Source organism: Colletes gigas, unplaced genomic scaffold (genome assembly GCF_013123115.1).
Source record: "Colletes gigas isolate AHSC1104 unplaced genomic scaffold, ASM1312311v1 Colletes_gigas_Sc00005, whole genome shotgun sequence".
NCBI lineage: Eukaryota > Metazoa > Arthropoda > Insecta > Hymenoptera > Colletidae > Colletes > Colletes gigas.
Window position 1 is genome coordinate 7,038,163 of NW_025106634.1, and position 13,422 is coordinate 7,051,584.

Consider the following 13,422-nt stretch of genomic DNA (forward strand, 5'->3'; position numbering starts at 1 on the left):
ACGATTAATAAAGTTGAATACCATTTCCGAGTCTACTTCTTCTCGCTCCTCTTCCATTTAATTTTCTGCTGATCATCCCCGTTCGTGCTTTTACTTTTACACGTAGAATCACCACTTGCCCGGTTAGCAATCGTCTCACTATACCTTTCACTGCTTTCTTATAAATCACTTAAATTACCGAGCATTATATTTTTATATTAATAAAAATAATTGAACATATTTTTTTGATCAAACATGTCTGAGGCGCCATCTACCCTTGAGGGCACGTACTATTTCTCGTCAAGCTTGGACGTTCTACCGTAGATAGCGTTGCAATCCTTCGTACAGCAGTGCATTCTTTTTTATTTTACAAATAAATTGCAGTGATTGAAATTGAAAAAAACATTGATACAGCTGTATAATTTAGAATATAATATTTAACAAAGTTGTTGAAATAAAATTTTGAAAACCGATGCAGTAAACATATAAGAGAGGCCAACGAATTGCGGTTACAGAAATTGATAAAACATTGCCCCGGGTTATTTCGAATATTGAAACATTATTCTAGTCTATCGTTCCCAAGATCGTTGTTCTTTAAACAAAACGATCGTTCGAAAACCACTGGTTTTTTACCAGGTCGGCATTCAGTTCGTGCGACACTCACTTCCATAAGATGCATAGTCTATCCTATCCCTCGTCCGTGGTACAAGGTTTACCCCGTACCTCGTCCGTGGTGTCGGGACTATTTTACATCTTCTCGTCCGTGGCGTAGGTGGAGGACGAACGCAGGCGCGTCCGCGATCAATAAATAGGCTAGCTCGGTCGAGGGCAGGAGAGCAGTAGCGTACGAACACGCGAGCAGTGCGGAGGGTGGTAACGCGTTTATTGTTGTGTCGGGTGAGGCGTACGAAAACAACAGAGCACCCCTCCCCGGCGGACGACGGTGTAAAACGGGCTGCCAGCGGTGAGGCTGCAGAGCAGGCCGCTCGTCCAGCATGCAACCACCACCGAGAAAAGTAAGCCGACGAGACTGACGTCCATCCAGGCACATGCCGTTTCTTTTCGTCTTTCAACGAGAATTGTACTCGTTCTGTTCGTCGCCTGCCCGCTTTCAATCATCAATCATTTCTCCCATTCTTTACTCGCGCATGTCGCGATCCACCCCCCGAGATTAATTGCTTCAAAATCAGACCGGAATCTCGTGGGTTACCCTTACGAGAAAGCAATTCCTGGACAGTTATAAACGCAATTTCCCGTTGGTCGAAAACCGGAGAACGGTTACCCAATCGAGACGCAGAATGTTCCAAGTTGCGTGCATACATCGAAGGAACCGCGAGGGGCTGGCGCTTCCTCTCGTCTTGAGGAACGATCGAGATACGCGGAATCTGGCCGCGAGTATCGATCTCCAGGCGACGTCTCACAGAAAAATTGACGTAAACGCCGCTCGAACGCTGCCACGATGGGAAAATCGATGCGCGCATCGAACCTTCGATAGAGCAAATCTATACCAAAAGCTGACCTCAAAATGCCTGGAACAGGCCAAAGACCCGGGTTAACGTCGTATCAGATCGTACGAACGTACGTTCACGCACCGCGTACGATGATCCGCTTCCGTCCACTACGCGATCTTTATTTCCGCGGTGTCGCGTCCTTCCTCTATCCTTACGTTTCGACATTCCTTGAAATTTCTCATCGTCCCCCTCGTTATGTAACTGTACGACGTGCTAGCTGAAATCGATCTTGAATTTTGTATATAGGACAATTTTGGGGGCCATGTTACTTAGCGATAGTTTCCTACAACGTTTTCCGCAGACAAAAGAGAGTCGTGGAAGTTATAGAAATTTAAAACAACGGAAGGTAATTCTGTCGATGAGATGCGCAAATTATTCGGCGTAGAAATTTTCAATTCGTCCGCATCGATTTGTTTTACCCCATTTTCGTCGACTGCGAAACGATGCTTGAACAGATGGTTACAGAATTTTCGGGTACTCGTGTCAATTTCTTAATTTAATGTTGCTTTCATAATATTGGAACAATATTTTTGGAATCAGTTCTTTGTTAAAGGTAATGTAGTAACGTGGACAGCAGTTTGTATAAACAAACAAATAACACTGCCAATCTTACCAAAAATAAAACAGAAAATGTTATTGTGCTATTATATAATGATTCGAACTAAAATTTTGGTAGAATCTACTTCCGTTAAATTCTCCAGAAAGTTACATAATCATTCGACAAAGGAATATCGCGAGATGTTTTAATCATATCGGTTCGTTTAATAACAGAACTATTTCAAGTCGTGTCGCTTTTTTAGGAGGGTGCGAACCATCGACTGTTTACGAGAGTAATTATAGACGTAAACGACAACGCCACCAATTCCGGATTCCGGATTCCAATAAATTGTCTGATCTTCGAAGCGTTTTTAAAAGAAAACGGTCCAACTTTTGCGATTGTTCTGTCGCTAAGTTACGAAAGGGGTTGAAAGACTAGGATTATTTAGTCGTTCCGATTTCATTAAGTATAACAACATTTCCTGACCTATTTATCAAGCTAGGCCAATCGGCCCTTCATCTATCTCCGCGACAATGAAGTTTCGCAGTTAAAGATCGGGAGATTCCTGACCCACTTCCACTTGTCGAATGCTAGTCGAGCGATAAGAATCCAGAGAGACACCCTTCCTCCTCCTCGTCGGTCGAGAGATCGTCGAAAAGGGAACGCGTACCGAATTCGAGACCTCTGAACTCTCTGCTCGCGAAAAAACTAAGCCCCGACGACTCGACACGACGGTAATCGTCCGCTCGGCAGACGACGCCTTAATAAACGCGAATCTTCGAGGACGGTTTTGTCCTTCGTTTTCTCTTTGGCGCCGGGAGTGCTCGTTGGGGCACGCCGATCGATAAAGTGTTTTTTTTTTTTAGAGTAATAAACGTCTTTGTCACGGCCTCGGTTGTAAATTTCCTTTATCCGGAGCCTGAAATTCTTTGCCGTATCATGGCACTTTGTCGAGCGTCCCTCGCGCGGCTTAAAAGCCCGACCTTTCCGCCTCGCGGGCCTCGGCTCGAATTAAAGCGAAATTAGCTCGCGCGCAGCAATAAATAAAAATTAAACTTTGAACAATGATTTTCAAACCACCGCTAACCAGGACCAAATCCTGCAAGGTTTCTCTCCGAGATCGATAAACGATTTATGAATTTACGTTTCACCGTGAAGCAGCCGCTCTCGGGCGTATTAAAAATTGCATTTGGAAAGCGTACGCGCTGAAGCTGTTGCGCCGGAACGCTGCCGGATCGAAGCACAGCGAAAATGGTTTTCGTTGTTGCTCGATAATTCCGTTACCGTGTCTGCCAAGTCGTCGTAACGCGACAGAGAAGAAAAAGCTTCGTAGGTTGGCGACGGTGATAGTAGTTTTTCCCCGTTTAACGATCCGCGTAACAATGCACGACGTTGCGAGCGCTCACGGAGTGATTGCTTACGAGTCTTTAGACCGTGGAAGCATTCAAAAATGCAACGCTAGACCTTCGAGGTGCAATCGATAAGAAAGTGGCTGGAATTTTAAACGATCATACCAGATGGGATTCTCTCACCGTATTAATCGGCCGAGTTGCTTAAACAGCTACCACTAATTGCAACAACGTGTCCCTCTCAAGTCGATAACGTACATAAATCGGGTATCTTCCCTTTTTCATCCGGTGACCTCGTTCCTCGAGTCAGACTCGAACGAGATTTACCCTCCGCTGGCCTTTTGCTTTTTTTATAGCTCCGCCTTCGGTAAACTAAAGCGTTAAGGAAACAGGCTTTTCCCTAAAATTCATCTCCGGACTTCATCGACCAGGAACCACCCTCGCATTACGCCCACACACTCGTAAGTTCTAGGCTCGAGTAATCGACCCTTCGTATTGACTTCGATGAGCGTTCCAGCAGAGTTCACGAGGTCAAAGCAAGCCCTGATGCGTAACGGAATCGCCAATACGCTCGCTTCTACGGCAAAATTGAACTTGACTTTAAACAATGTCGTCGCTAATTAAAGCGCCACCCTTGTTACCCTCACTGTCCAGCAATTATTGCCGGCGCGCAAAAGACCAATAATCGAAGCGGAAAGAAAGACATCCGTTTATTTTGTATTCGCTAGAAAGCTGCGCCTTTCTTTCAAGAATACGCTGCACGGACAAATTAAGCGATCGAGCTCTTCGAATCTATTAACTCCGCGATACGAAACGTTTCAAAGTTACGTTTTTTATTTTATTTCATCTCTCGTTGCAACTAACTTTTTGCCCTGCAATTTGGACGTCGAATATTTTTTGTAAGGTTCGTTAAAATCGACGATTGTATCGAAGTCTGTCCCTTGTTAGCGGAGGATACGTTTCCCTGTTGAATTAATTCTTTTGTAAGTTTCGTCCGGAGAGAAAAGGATTTGCGTTCTTTGTAAGATACAAGAAAAAAGAAGTAGGCCAAGTGTACCGTCGTAGCGCGATTGTTTACTCAGACCGTGATTCTTCGCTCGCAGGGAAATTACGCAAAATTTCTGAAGAATGTGCACGCGGAGCAGGCGGCAAAGTTGCAAGCGAAAAATCAGCACGAGTGCGACCTTCTGGAGGACATTCGGTGAGTCTGAAACTTATGTAAAGGAGGATTAGATAAAAGCCCTTTAAACATCTTAAACGCGAGTCATTACGCGTCAGCGATTTCCGTTTCTTCGACGGCCACACTTTTACTTTCGATGGTTAAAGAGTTTCCCGATAATATTTGGTTCTTTAAGAACGAACTGAACGATTCAATCAACGATTCGAAACGCGTGCAATATCTTACCGATCGAATTGAATAAACTCTAAACGATATTTTACTCGTGTTACGAACGATTGAAAAATGTAAACGCCCCTCGACGGAATACAGACCAGAAATGATTATTCGATATTCGAGCCGTTTCGATAGATATCGTTTCTGTTTTACCGTTCCCTCGTCACATTGATAATATTCACTCGTCCACCGGGGGCTCTATTCTTCGTTTCGCGTTTATAAATGTATTTTCGTCTCGGATATTGTGCGATCGAGCTGCGTTTGGTTTCGCTCACATACGCGTCGATATTACACGGCCATTCGAACAATTCCAACGCGAGTATTCTATGACGCAAATATATATTTTTCAGCAACTTTACAATCAAAAAATCTGCGATCGAAAAATCCTATTCCGAGGTAAGTCGGTTGCCGCGTCACGAGATTGTTCGACGAATTTTTACGATCAACGTTTCGTTTCAGGCGCTCCTCAAAATATCTTCTGCCTACTTGAATAAAAAAATACCTAATATTCCGGACCTCAAAGTCGATGGCGGAGGAGAAAAATGGTACGGTTTCGAAAAAAAAAACGCGATTCAAGAAATTTTATTCGACCATCGGTAATTATCGTTTTCAGGAACATGTGGAATGTTTGGCGAACCGTGCTGGAGGAAAATGAAAAGCTCGCTAGAGCGCGGTTAGCAGCGGTGGAGGTCTTTCAACAGCAAATCGCCGACGATGCAAAGAGTTTAAAGTTTCACAAACTTCAAATTTCTAAGAAGGTATAAAGTATTCACCGATTTTTAAACGATCATAGAGACAGAGAAGCGTAACACTTTCTTTCCCTTTTCAGGCAATCGACCAATTAATGATAGTACAAAAAGAATTGCAAACGTGCGTGCAGGACGTAGACAAAACCAAGAAATTATACTTCGACGAAGAGCATAGCGCACACGATGTACGAGATAAGGCAAAGGATATCGAGGAAAAGTACGTTGATGTCGCTCTGGTAATTGAACGATAAACGTAACACCTGGTTTTTTATCGATTCCAGGCTAAAGAAGAAGAAAGGATCCTTTTTTCAATCGATAACGTCGCTGCAAAAAAACAGCGCTAAGGTACGAGTCTATTATAAGTATAGTTTCGTGTTATCGAATGATTAAGTAACGAGCGTTTCCACTGAAAAATTGATGTGATTAGGTAAGCTCGAAACGCGACGCTTTGGAAGAGAAATCAACCGGTGCTCGAAACGATTATTTACTCAGTCTCGCCGCTGCGAATGCCCATCAAAATAGATATTTTGTAGTCGATTTACAAAACACCATGCAGGTAAGCAGACGCCATTTTTCGCCATTTGTTTACTCCGTAACTCGTTTCCAGATGATAAAATACCTTTTCCATTGCATTTCACTTCCCACAGTATTTGGAACAAGGAGTTTACGATAAGGTGACAGAATATTTAACACTGATGGGTCGTACAGAATTGCTGACCTGTTTGGCAACACAAAACAGCTTTACCAAAATTCGCGACCAAGCGCAACAAGTAATCGTTTATTAACACCAATTAATCCCGTTATTAAATACGATTATAATCGTAAATAATTATTAATAATTGTTAATAATAATCGTAAATAATTATTAATAAATAATAAATAAATAATTATTTACTATTAAACTTGGTACTTACATCACGGTTGCTTCTCGTGCATGTTTCAGCTCACCAGAGATTACAATATACAATGTTGCTGTTTGTATTACCCTGTCTTGAAGCAACATATACAATACGATTTTGAACCTTGCGACCACGATCCAGTGGACAGGTTTGTAGACAATATATCGAGAATGTATCATATCTGTATGTATTACCTGTATAATTTGGAAAACAAATTCGTTGCAGGATAACGGCCGATCATGCCGCCGCAGCCACGCTCGGGAAGGAAGCTCGTCGCTGGTCGACGAGAATAGCGCGCGAAATAAGCAGCGTCCGAGAGAATAATAGGAAACTGCAGGTTCTTGTGCAGCTCAAGGAGTCTGGACAAAAGGTTACACGCGTTATACGATAAATAACTCAACGGAGACCTTTTACCAAAGAGTAACACGAGCGTAACAATTTTACAGACTGATCCGAACGATCCGCAAGGGCCAGATTTAGACACGAAAATCGACGAACTGAAGCACGCGATACGACGGGCGGAAGTAAGTTTCTGGTAAAAACACGAATCACGTGAATTATTTTCCTTACACGTTTACTTGTCCATTAGACAGCAAAACTAAAGGCAGAATCAAGAATAGAATGCCTTCGAAACGGCGGAGGTTTGTTAAATACTTTACCTTTTTTTTTTCTGTTAGAACGATATCAACGCGCTAATGAACGTAGTATCGTCGATGGCAGTGCCAACGCTGTTACTTTGCTTTTTCTTGTTTCTGTAGTGAATGTCGACGAATGGCTCCAAGAGGTTGAAACACTGAGCGTGCACGAAATGATGCGTTCGGCCAGCTCCCTGTCCGTCAGAACCGATGCGTCTGGAACAGCGGTATTTATCGTATTAGTATACATTCGAAAACATCGATTCTTACGCCTGGACTCTCAGGAATTAAGAGCTTTTACTTAACACTCTACCTTTCTTTTACCTATTACACTTACGAACGCGTATCCTTTGTGAAACGTTAGGAATTTAACGTATCCGTCGTGCAGGAACATCCATCCTCGGATTCGTTCTACGACAGCGACGGCGATGGCGGAAGCGATCTGACGACCGTCGAGCGACCAGGTAGCGCGCGAAACACTCCTCAACAAGAAGAGGAAGCAACCGAGGAAAGACAAAGGCACGACAGCGAAGAAGTCGATGGTGCGTACACGACGGCTTTATCTATCGTGTGTCCAAATATAAATATCCAATAACGGTAGCGAGAACGTCACGTGGGGCGCGTTTGTTCGACAGCTTTGGTGGAACAAGAGAAACAGCGAATAGAACAGCTTACCGTCGGTTGGGACGATCCGACAGCGGTGGATTGGGACAACGAGGAAAAAGATGAACAAGCCGAGGTCCACGAAACTACCGAGCAACCCTCTACGCAGCAGCCTATATATAAAGGCACAGCGCTCTATTCGTACACGGTAAGATCAGATTTACCCATATATTTCTATCGAAGATTACTTGTATATCTTATTATATTTTCTTGTATCTCTGACCGTTTTCGAGACATTGCTTTTCACATTGTACAATATTGCTTATTAATCTTTGGGGCAAATGTTTACTCAGGCACAAAATCCAGATGAATTGTCGATCGTCGAGAGCGAGCAGCTCGAAGTTGTCGGCGAAGGCGATGGTGACGGTTGGCTCCGTGCACGGAATTACCGTGGCGAGGAAGGTTTCGTTCCTCAAAATTATCTCGACGTCGAGGGAGAACCTGAAATGATATCAGGTCTCACTTCTCAAGGTCCAGGGCTCGTGCAACAAATATCTTTTACCTCCATGGATTATACGATCGATGATCACGACGCGGTAGATCCTGACGCTAATCTACAACAACCTGCTCCAGACGCTATTGTACAGAATCACATAGGAGGTATACTTCGTTCTTGTTCCGTTCGTCCAGCATCGTGTACTCTAAACAACGTGAAAATTATCGTTACAAGGGTTAATTTACCATTTTAGAAACAGAACTATATTGCATTGCGCTTTATGATTACGACGCCACGTGCGAGGGAGAGCTCAGCTTCTTCGAAGGTGATATCGTGAAAGTTCTGAAGAAAGAACCACACGACGTCGATGACGGCTGGTGGGAGGGTGAATTACGCGATCAACGAGGATTATTCCCTTCTTTGATCGTGGAGCCGTGCGCTGCCGATGGTTCACCTTTGACCCCACAGGTTAAATTTTAATTAAAGATAAACCCATTATAAATATTCAAACTTACTTTTATGTATATACATTTACTTTATTATTTCGATCTTCCTTATGATTATTTTATCGTTAGGAAAACATGACGCCACCAAGCTCTGCGCCACCCGTATTTACACCTCCCGAGGTTCCAGAATTCTTGTTGGAAGAAGAACTGGCGCAAAGTCTAATGAATGGTAATAACGGACTCTTTAAATGTTAAATGTAAAAATAAAATAACTGACGCGAGAATTTGTTTTTTTGTTACGTTTAAACGTAGAAACGCAAGATGAAAAACCTAGTAACATAAATGCTGAACAACAACAACAACAAGATGGATTTATAATAAATCTCTCCAAGGACCAAAGAAGTCACTACGGCTCGCAGTTCGAAGGAGATGAAGAGCCCGAAGGACCCGGTATAGTGGGTAAGTTGAAATTTTTATTAAGCAGATCGATATTAAATTGTCGTTTCCTTACTGGATGATTATTTTTGTTAATACTTAATCCGTATCTCAATTTACACACAAAACTGCCGCTTAGTTGTAGAAGTGTCGGATGAATCGGGAACCAAGGTAAAATGGGTGGTCGATAGAGAATTTATCGATGTACCGATTTTTCGTCGAACGCACTAACCGTTGTTCGCGGTGTATTTCCAGGCAGATGATGAAAAATCAAAACAGTCGCAATCCTTAAACAGCAACCAGTCTAACGATGATTTCGGACTCGGTGTTGCCCAAATAGTGATCACCGCGGCGACGCCGATGGAAGATATCGAGCATCCGTTTCCGGGATTAGAGGAGGCCACCGATGACCCGGTGAAATCCACGGAAAGCTCCGAGGGTGATTTGCCGTCGAGCGCGACCACTACCGATATGAACGAAAGCGATTGCAAAGAGGCAACGGTAATAATGGATGAAAAGGAAGAGCAAGAAGTGACGGAAGCGGCGGAAGACATCGAAGAGAAATCAACGGTCGATGATCTGCCAGCGGATTCGGCGCCATTCCCAGTTAGTAGCAGTTCCGGTAGCGAGGCGGATTCAACGTCCGGGCCGAGTACAGGAGATAATTCTCAATCGATACCGTCTCGCGGTACCGTAGTAGAGGTACAGGAAACGGAAACAGAGGACATCGAGATTGTTCCCGAAAAGATGATGGTCGTAGGAGGAAGGGCAAGTATTCCAGATGAATTACAACCCGACCAGCTAGAGAAGCTACAAAATCTGAAAGAATCGAATGCCTAGGATTGACTAGACCTCGGAGATCCCGATTATCCTGCCTTAACAAATAAACTGGCTCTTCCGAAAAATCATCAAAATAAGTTTCAGCATCTGCTGGAATTCTGGAAATCTCCGGAAGTTATTGGGAAGAAAGACTAACGGGAATCGAATAACGGGACAACTGGGCAAATTTTTATGTTAATACTATGTACACAACCTTTTTGCTAGACGATACTCTAGTAAACTAACTATTTAAAAGAAGGGTGTTGCGACTTTTGCAACGTATTTACAAGACGTTAATGTACAGAGTCATAAGGTAATAAAGAGAATTGTCGTTACCTATAATAGATGAAAACTTTTAGTTGTTCGTGTACATTTTAAAAGAATTATAATGGTGTTGCATGTACTAAGAAAATTATCGTTTTTTATTCATCTTTCATATATTTGTATATCTCTTTTTATTTTCTTGTACAAATTTCTTATTGAATTTCGTAAATCCATGCATTATAAAACCTTTATCCGACCCCCATGTTTATGTAATCAATAAATGCTCGCATAAATTCAAGGTTGCATCCTGAGAGCACCATCTAATCTTATAGTTTCTCCATTTAGAAGAGGATTTTCAATTATATGTTGTGCCAGCTGAGCATATTCATCCGGTTTACCCAGTCTTTGCGGGAATGGTATCGTTTTTGATAAGAATTCACGCACTTTCTCTGGTAATGCTTGTAACAAAGGCGTATCGAATAATCCAGGTGCGATTGTAACAACACGAATACCAGCTTTAGAAAAATCACGGGCCAACGGTAAAGTCATACTGACAATCGCACCCTTACTAGCAGAGTACGCAGCCTGTCCCATTTGTCCATCGTAAGCTGCAACGCTTGCCGTGTTAATTATTACTCCGCGTTGTTGGTCCTCGTTTGGTGTATTTTCATAAATAAGTCCTGCAGATAATCTAATAACGTTAAATGTTCCAATAGTGTTTACACGTATCACCTTCTGAAAATCTTCTAAAACATGCGGCATAAATTTGTTGAAGTTATATGCCTTAAATGCAACAGCTATACCTGCTGCATTCACTACAACATCTAATTTTTGAAAGTGTTCCTTAGTTAACTTCAGTGCATTGGTCACATCCTCTTCTGATACTACCTGTAAAAAAAGCATGTCACTGTATGCACAAATTGTTATGAATTAATTATCATACTAAATTCTTTTATACAAGCAAATATGAAATTACAAATAATATGCAACGGATGTTTGATGCAAGTAGGTGTCAAAACTACACTTTCAATGTCAATTCAGAATGGTTACTAGTAGTATTAGTAGTAGCAGTAGTGTATATACATATAAATAATGATAGTTGATAATTATACAATATATCATAATGAAAATGTACATCTTCTTTACATGGTTTGAAACTTTGCTCGATCATTCGTTATTTAGTATATTAATAACATATAATTATAAAGCATTTTCCACGTACATTGTACATTCTTACTGCTATTACTACTGCTGGTATTAATTTAGTAACACTTACATCCATCGGTGCAAATATAGCCGAACTTCCTAACTCTGCAGCAACATCCTTTCCTTTTGAAGTAGGTAAATCAGCAATAACAACCTTGGCACCTTCTCTGACAAATCTTTGCACAGTTCCAAGACCTAATCCAGAGGCACCTCCAGTTACAAGAGCAACCAATCCCTAAAATATGTGTCAATTACAGAAGTTGTTTCAACATTTAATTTCATTGTAATATATTAAATCCTTGTTAATAAATTTAACATCTTTGTGCAAAGGAAATTATTAATTTCTAAATCAATTATTTTCAGAGCATGCTATAAGGTACACACATATTTATTACAATGCACTTTTAAATTATCTGAATGTTATACTATTTTCATAGAATTTTTGATTCAATATGAAAAGTAAATACTGTAGAAGAATAAGAAACTATGTCGTATTTGAAAATAACAATAGGCAAACATCAACCAATTACTACCAATCGCTATGAAATAAAAATCTACTCGAATAATTGTCCATTAATAACCATTATATTTCAAATTTTGAGCTTATTATTATGAAAATTATAACTGTACAAATTTATTATTATAAAAATTAAGAAACAAGGGATTTTTCAAACGAAGCAGTTATTTAAATTTATTTCTTTTTACATTACTGTTCATCAATATTATAGATGTAATAATAGTACAATTAAGCAAAGATAACATATGAACAAAAATCATAATATCTTTAAATGCAACATAATAAAATTATGATATATCATATTATTCATTGGTATCCTGGGGTCATGTAATGATAAACTATGTGTTAGTAAAAATCCTTCAATGTTTGTAAAGCTTCTTGCAAGTTTATAATATATTTATTAATTGTATTTATTCCAGTCAACAATATTATTAAGTAATTTAAACCGGTATTTCCTATTGCAGGACACAATACACTGCAACCAAAAATATACTACAAAACATGTGCATCCGCTGACAATCGTAATTAATTTTAAATGGACATATAATTAGGTACACGATAGCAAATTTACAAAATAGCATGATCTTGTGCATAAACACGTACGACCACATGCAGTAACAAACCAAAGAACCGCTACATATATCTCTTATATTTTGCGAGTTAATATTTATAATTAAAATTTTACTCTGCCTGCTAGAAAAGAGAGAAAAAAAAAGAATCACGGAACATTTACGTACCTTCAACATTTTGAAACGTTCGAGAATATCGAAACAGGAATACACGAAACAACTTTGGTCGTTGGAAGACTAGGACTAAGTGCCGAAGACCATGAATCTGTGACTCAACGAAACGATTAAGAGAGCTAACTTATCGATATGGAACTTTGAACTGCCATGAGCGGTCCGTAATTCTTTAAGCACATTTATCAACGAATAAAATAGGGATAAGAAGTTCACAATAAAATGGAACAAGACAGAGAATGTCTGTAATTTAGTGTTATTTTCGACTGCAAAATATTCCCCAATTGGGTTCAACACTGTTTCATGAACTTGTTATTGCATAGGATTTTTATGAAAAAATATCTGATCGATAATTAAGAAAGTTTTGTACATATTTGAACTTGTATTTAAATAAGTTTTTTTGCCACACTGAAACAAGAGATTAATTTTACTATAAAAGAATTCGATCAACATATGCTATATAGATTAAAGCAAAATAAAAATCACGGTTTCCTTTATATCTTTTCGAGGTCATTGTATTAATTGCTTATCAATTTATCAGGCACAGTTGCACATATATATTATTTCATTGTTACATAACTACTGTTTGAGATTGTCTTCTCTTCGTTATAATACTTATTGGATACATTTGTTATAATTTCACAAACGGATATACATATGTACACTTTAGAGAATTTATTGTTTCTCGCAATTTCGTTGTTAATTATGTTTTATTGTTCGATATATGTGTAACGATTAAAAAACCAATTTCTAGATAGTTCGATTAATTCCTTTCTATAGGATTTCGGTATTCATATATTAATATTAAATATTACACACTTGTATAACTGTAAATGTTTTGTT

General features: G+C 40.1%; 2 protein-coding genes across 3 annotated transcripts; one reads left to right on the forward strand and one right to left on the reverse strand.

The window, feature by feature from the left end:
• The first annotated feature begins 830 nt into the window (after nt 1-830).
• On the forward strand, nt 831-12,566 carry LOC122395027 (protein nervous wreck). 2 transcript variants are annotated; one of them, XM_043392306.1, is made up of 23 exons: nt 831-995; nt 4,481-4,578; nt 5,121-5,166; nt 5,230-5,315; nt 5,384-5,528; nt 5,600-5,736; nt 5,801-5,864; nt 5,947-6,075; nt 6,167-6,289; nt 6,463-6,566; nt 6,644-6,788; nt 6,865-6,942; nt 7,008-7,059; nt 7,177-7,280; nt 7,442-7,595; nt 7,689-7,864; nt 8,010-8,316; nt 8,406-8,620; nt 8,728-8,827; nt 8,911-9,057; nt 9,173-9,204; nt 9,289-10,165; nt 12,304-12,566. In XM_043392306.1, exons 1-22 carry the CDS (start codon nt 975-977, stop codon nt 9,871-9,873), a joined length of 3,048 nt encoding a protein of 1,015 aa, XP_043248241.1. In that variant the 5' UTR covers nt 831-974; the 3' UTR covers nt 9,874-10,165; nt 12,304-12,566. The 2 variants fall into 2 exon arrangements, with proteins under 2 accessions (XP_043248241.1, XP_043248242.1); XM_043392307.1 differs by lacking the exon at nt 5,121-5,166 and having other exon boundaries at nt 975-995.
• On the reverse strand, nt 10,311-13,123 carry LOC122395028 (3-hydroxyacyl-CoA dehydrogenase type-2). Its single transcript, XM_043392308.1, has 3 exons — nt 12,577-13,123; nt 11,393-11,557; nt 10,311-11,004 (listed from the first exon to the last, which is right to left on the reverse strand). The coding sequence occupies exons 1-3, from the start codon at nt 12,583-12,585 to the stop codon at nt 10,411-10,413; spliced, it is 768 nt and encodes a 255-aa protein (XP_043248243.1). The 5' UTR covers nt 12,586-13,123; the 3' UTR covers nt 10,311-10,410.
• Nucleotides 13,124-13,422: the final 299 nt, after the last annotated feature.

Bases quoted from the DNA above. Each gene is read 5' to 3' on its own strand.
- LOC122395027 (XM_043392306.1), top strand. From the start codon at position 975: ATGCAACCACCACCGAGAAAA. The intron at 5,167-5,229 runs GTAAGTCGGTTG...GTTTCGTTTCAG, and splicing joins TCGAAAAATCCTATTCCGAG to GCGCTCCTCAAAATATCTTC. The intron at 7,596-7,688 runs GTGCGTACACGA...TTTGTTCGACAG, and splicing joins CGACAGCGAAGAAGTCGATG to CTTTGGTGGAACAAGAGAAA.
- LOC122395028 (XM_043392308.1), bottom strand. The intron at 11,005-11,392 runs GTAAGTGTTACT...CTTTTTTTACAG, and splicing joins CTATATTTGCACCGATGGAT to GTAGTATCAGAAGAGGATGT.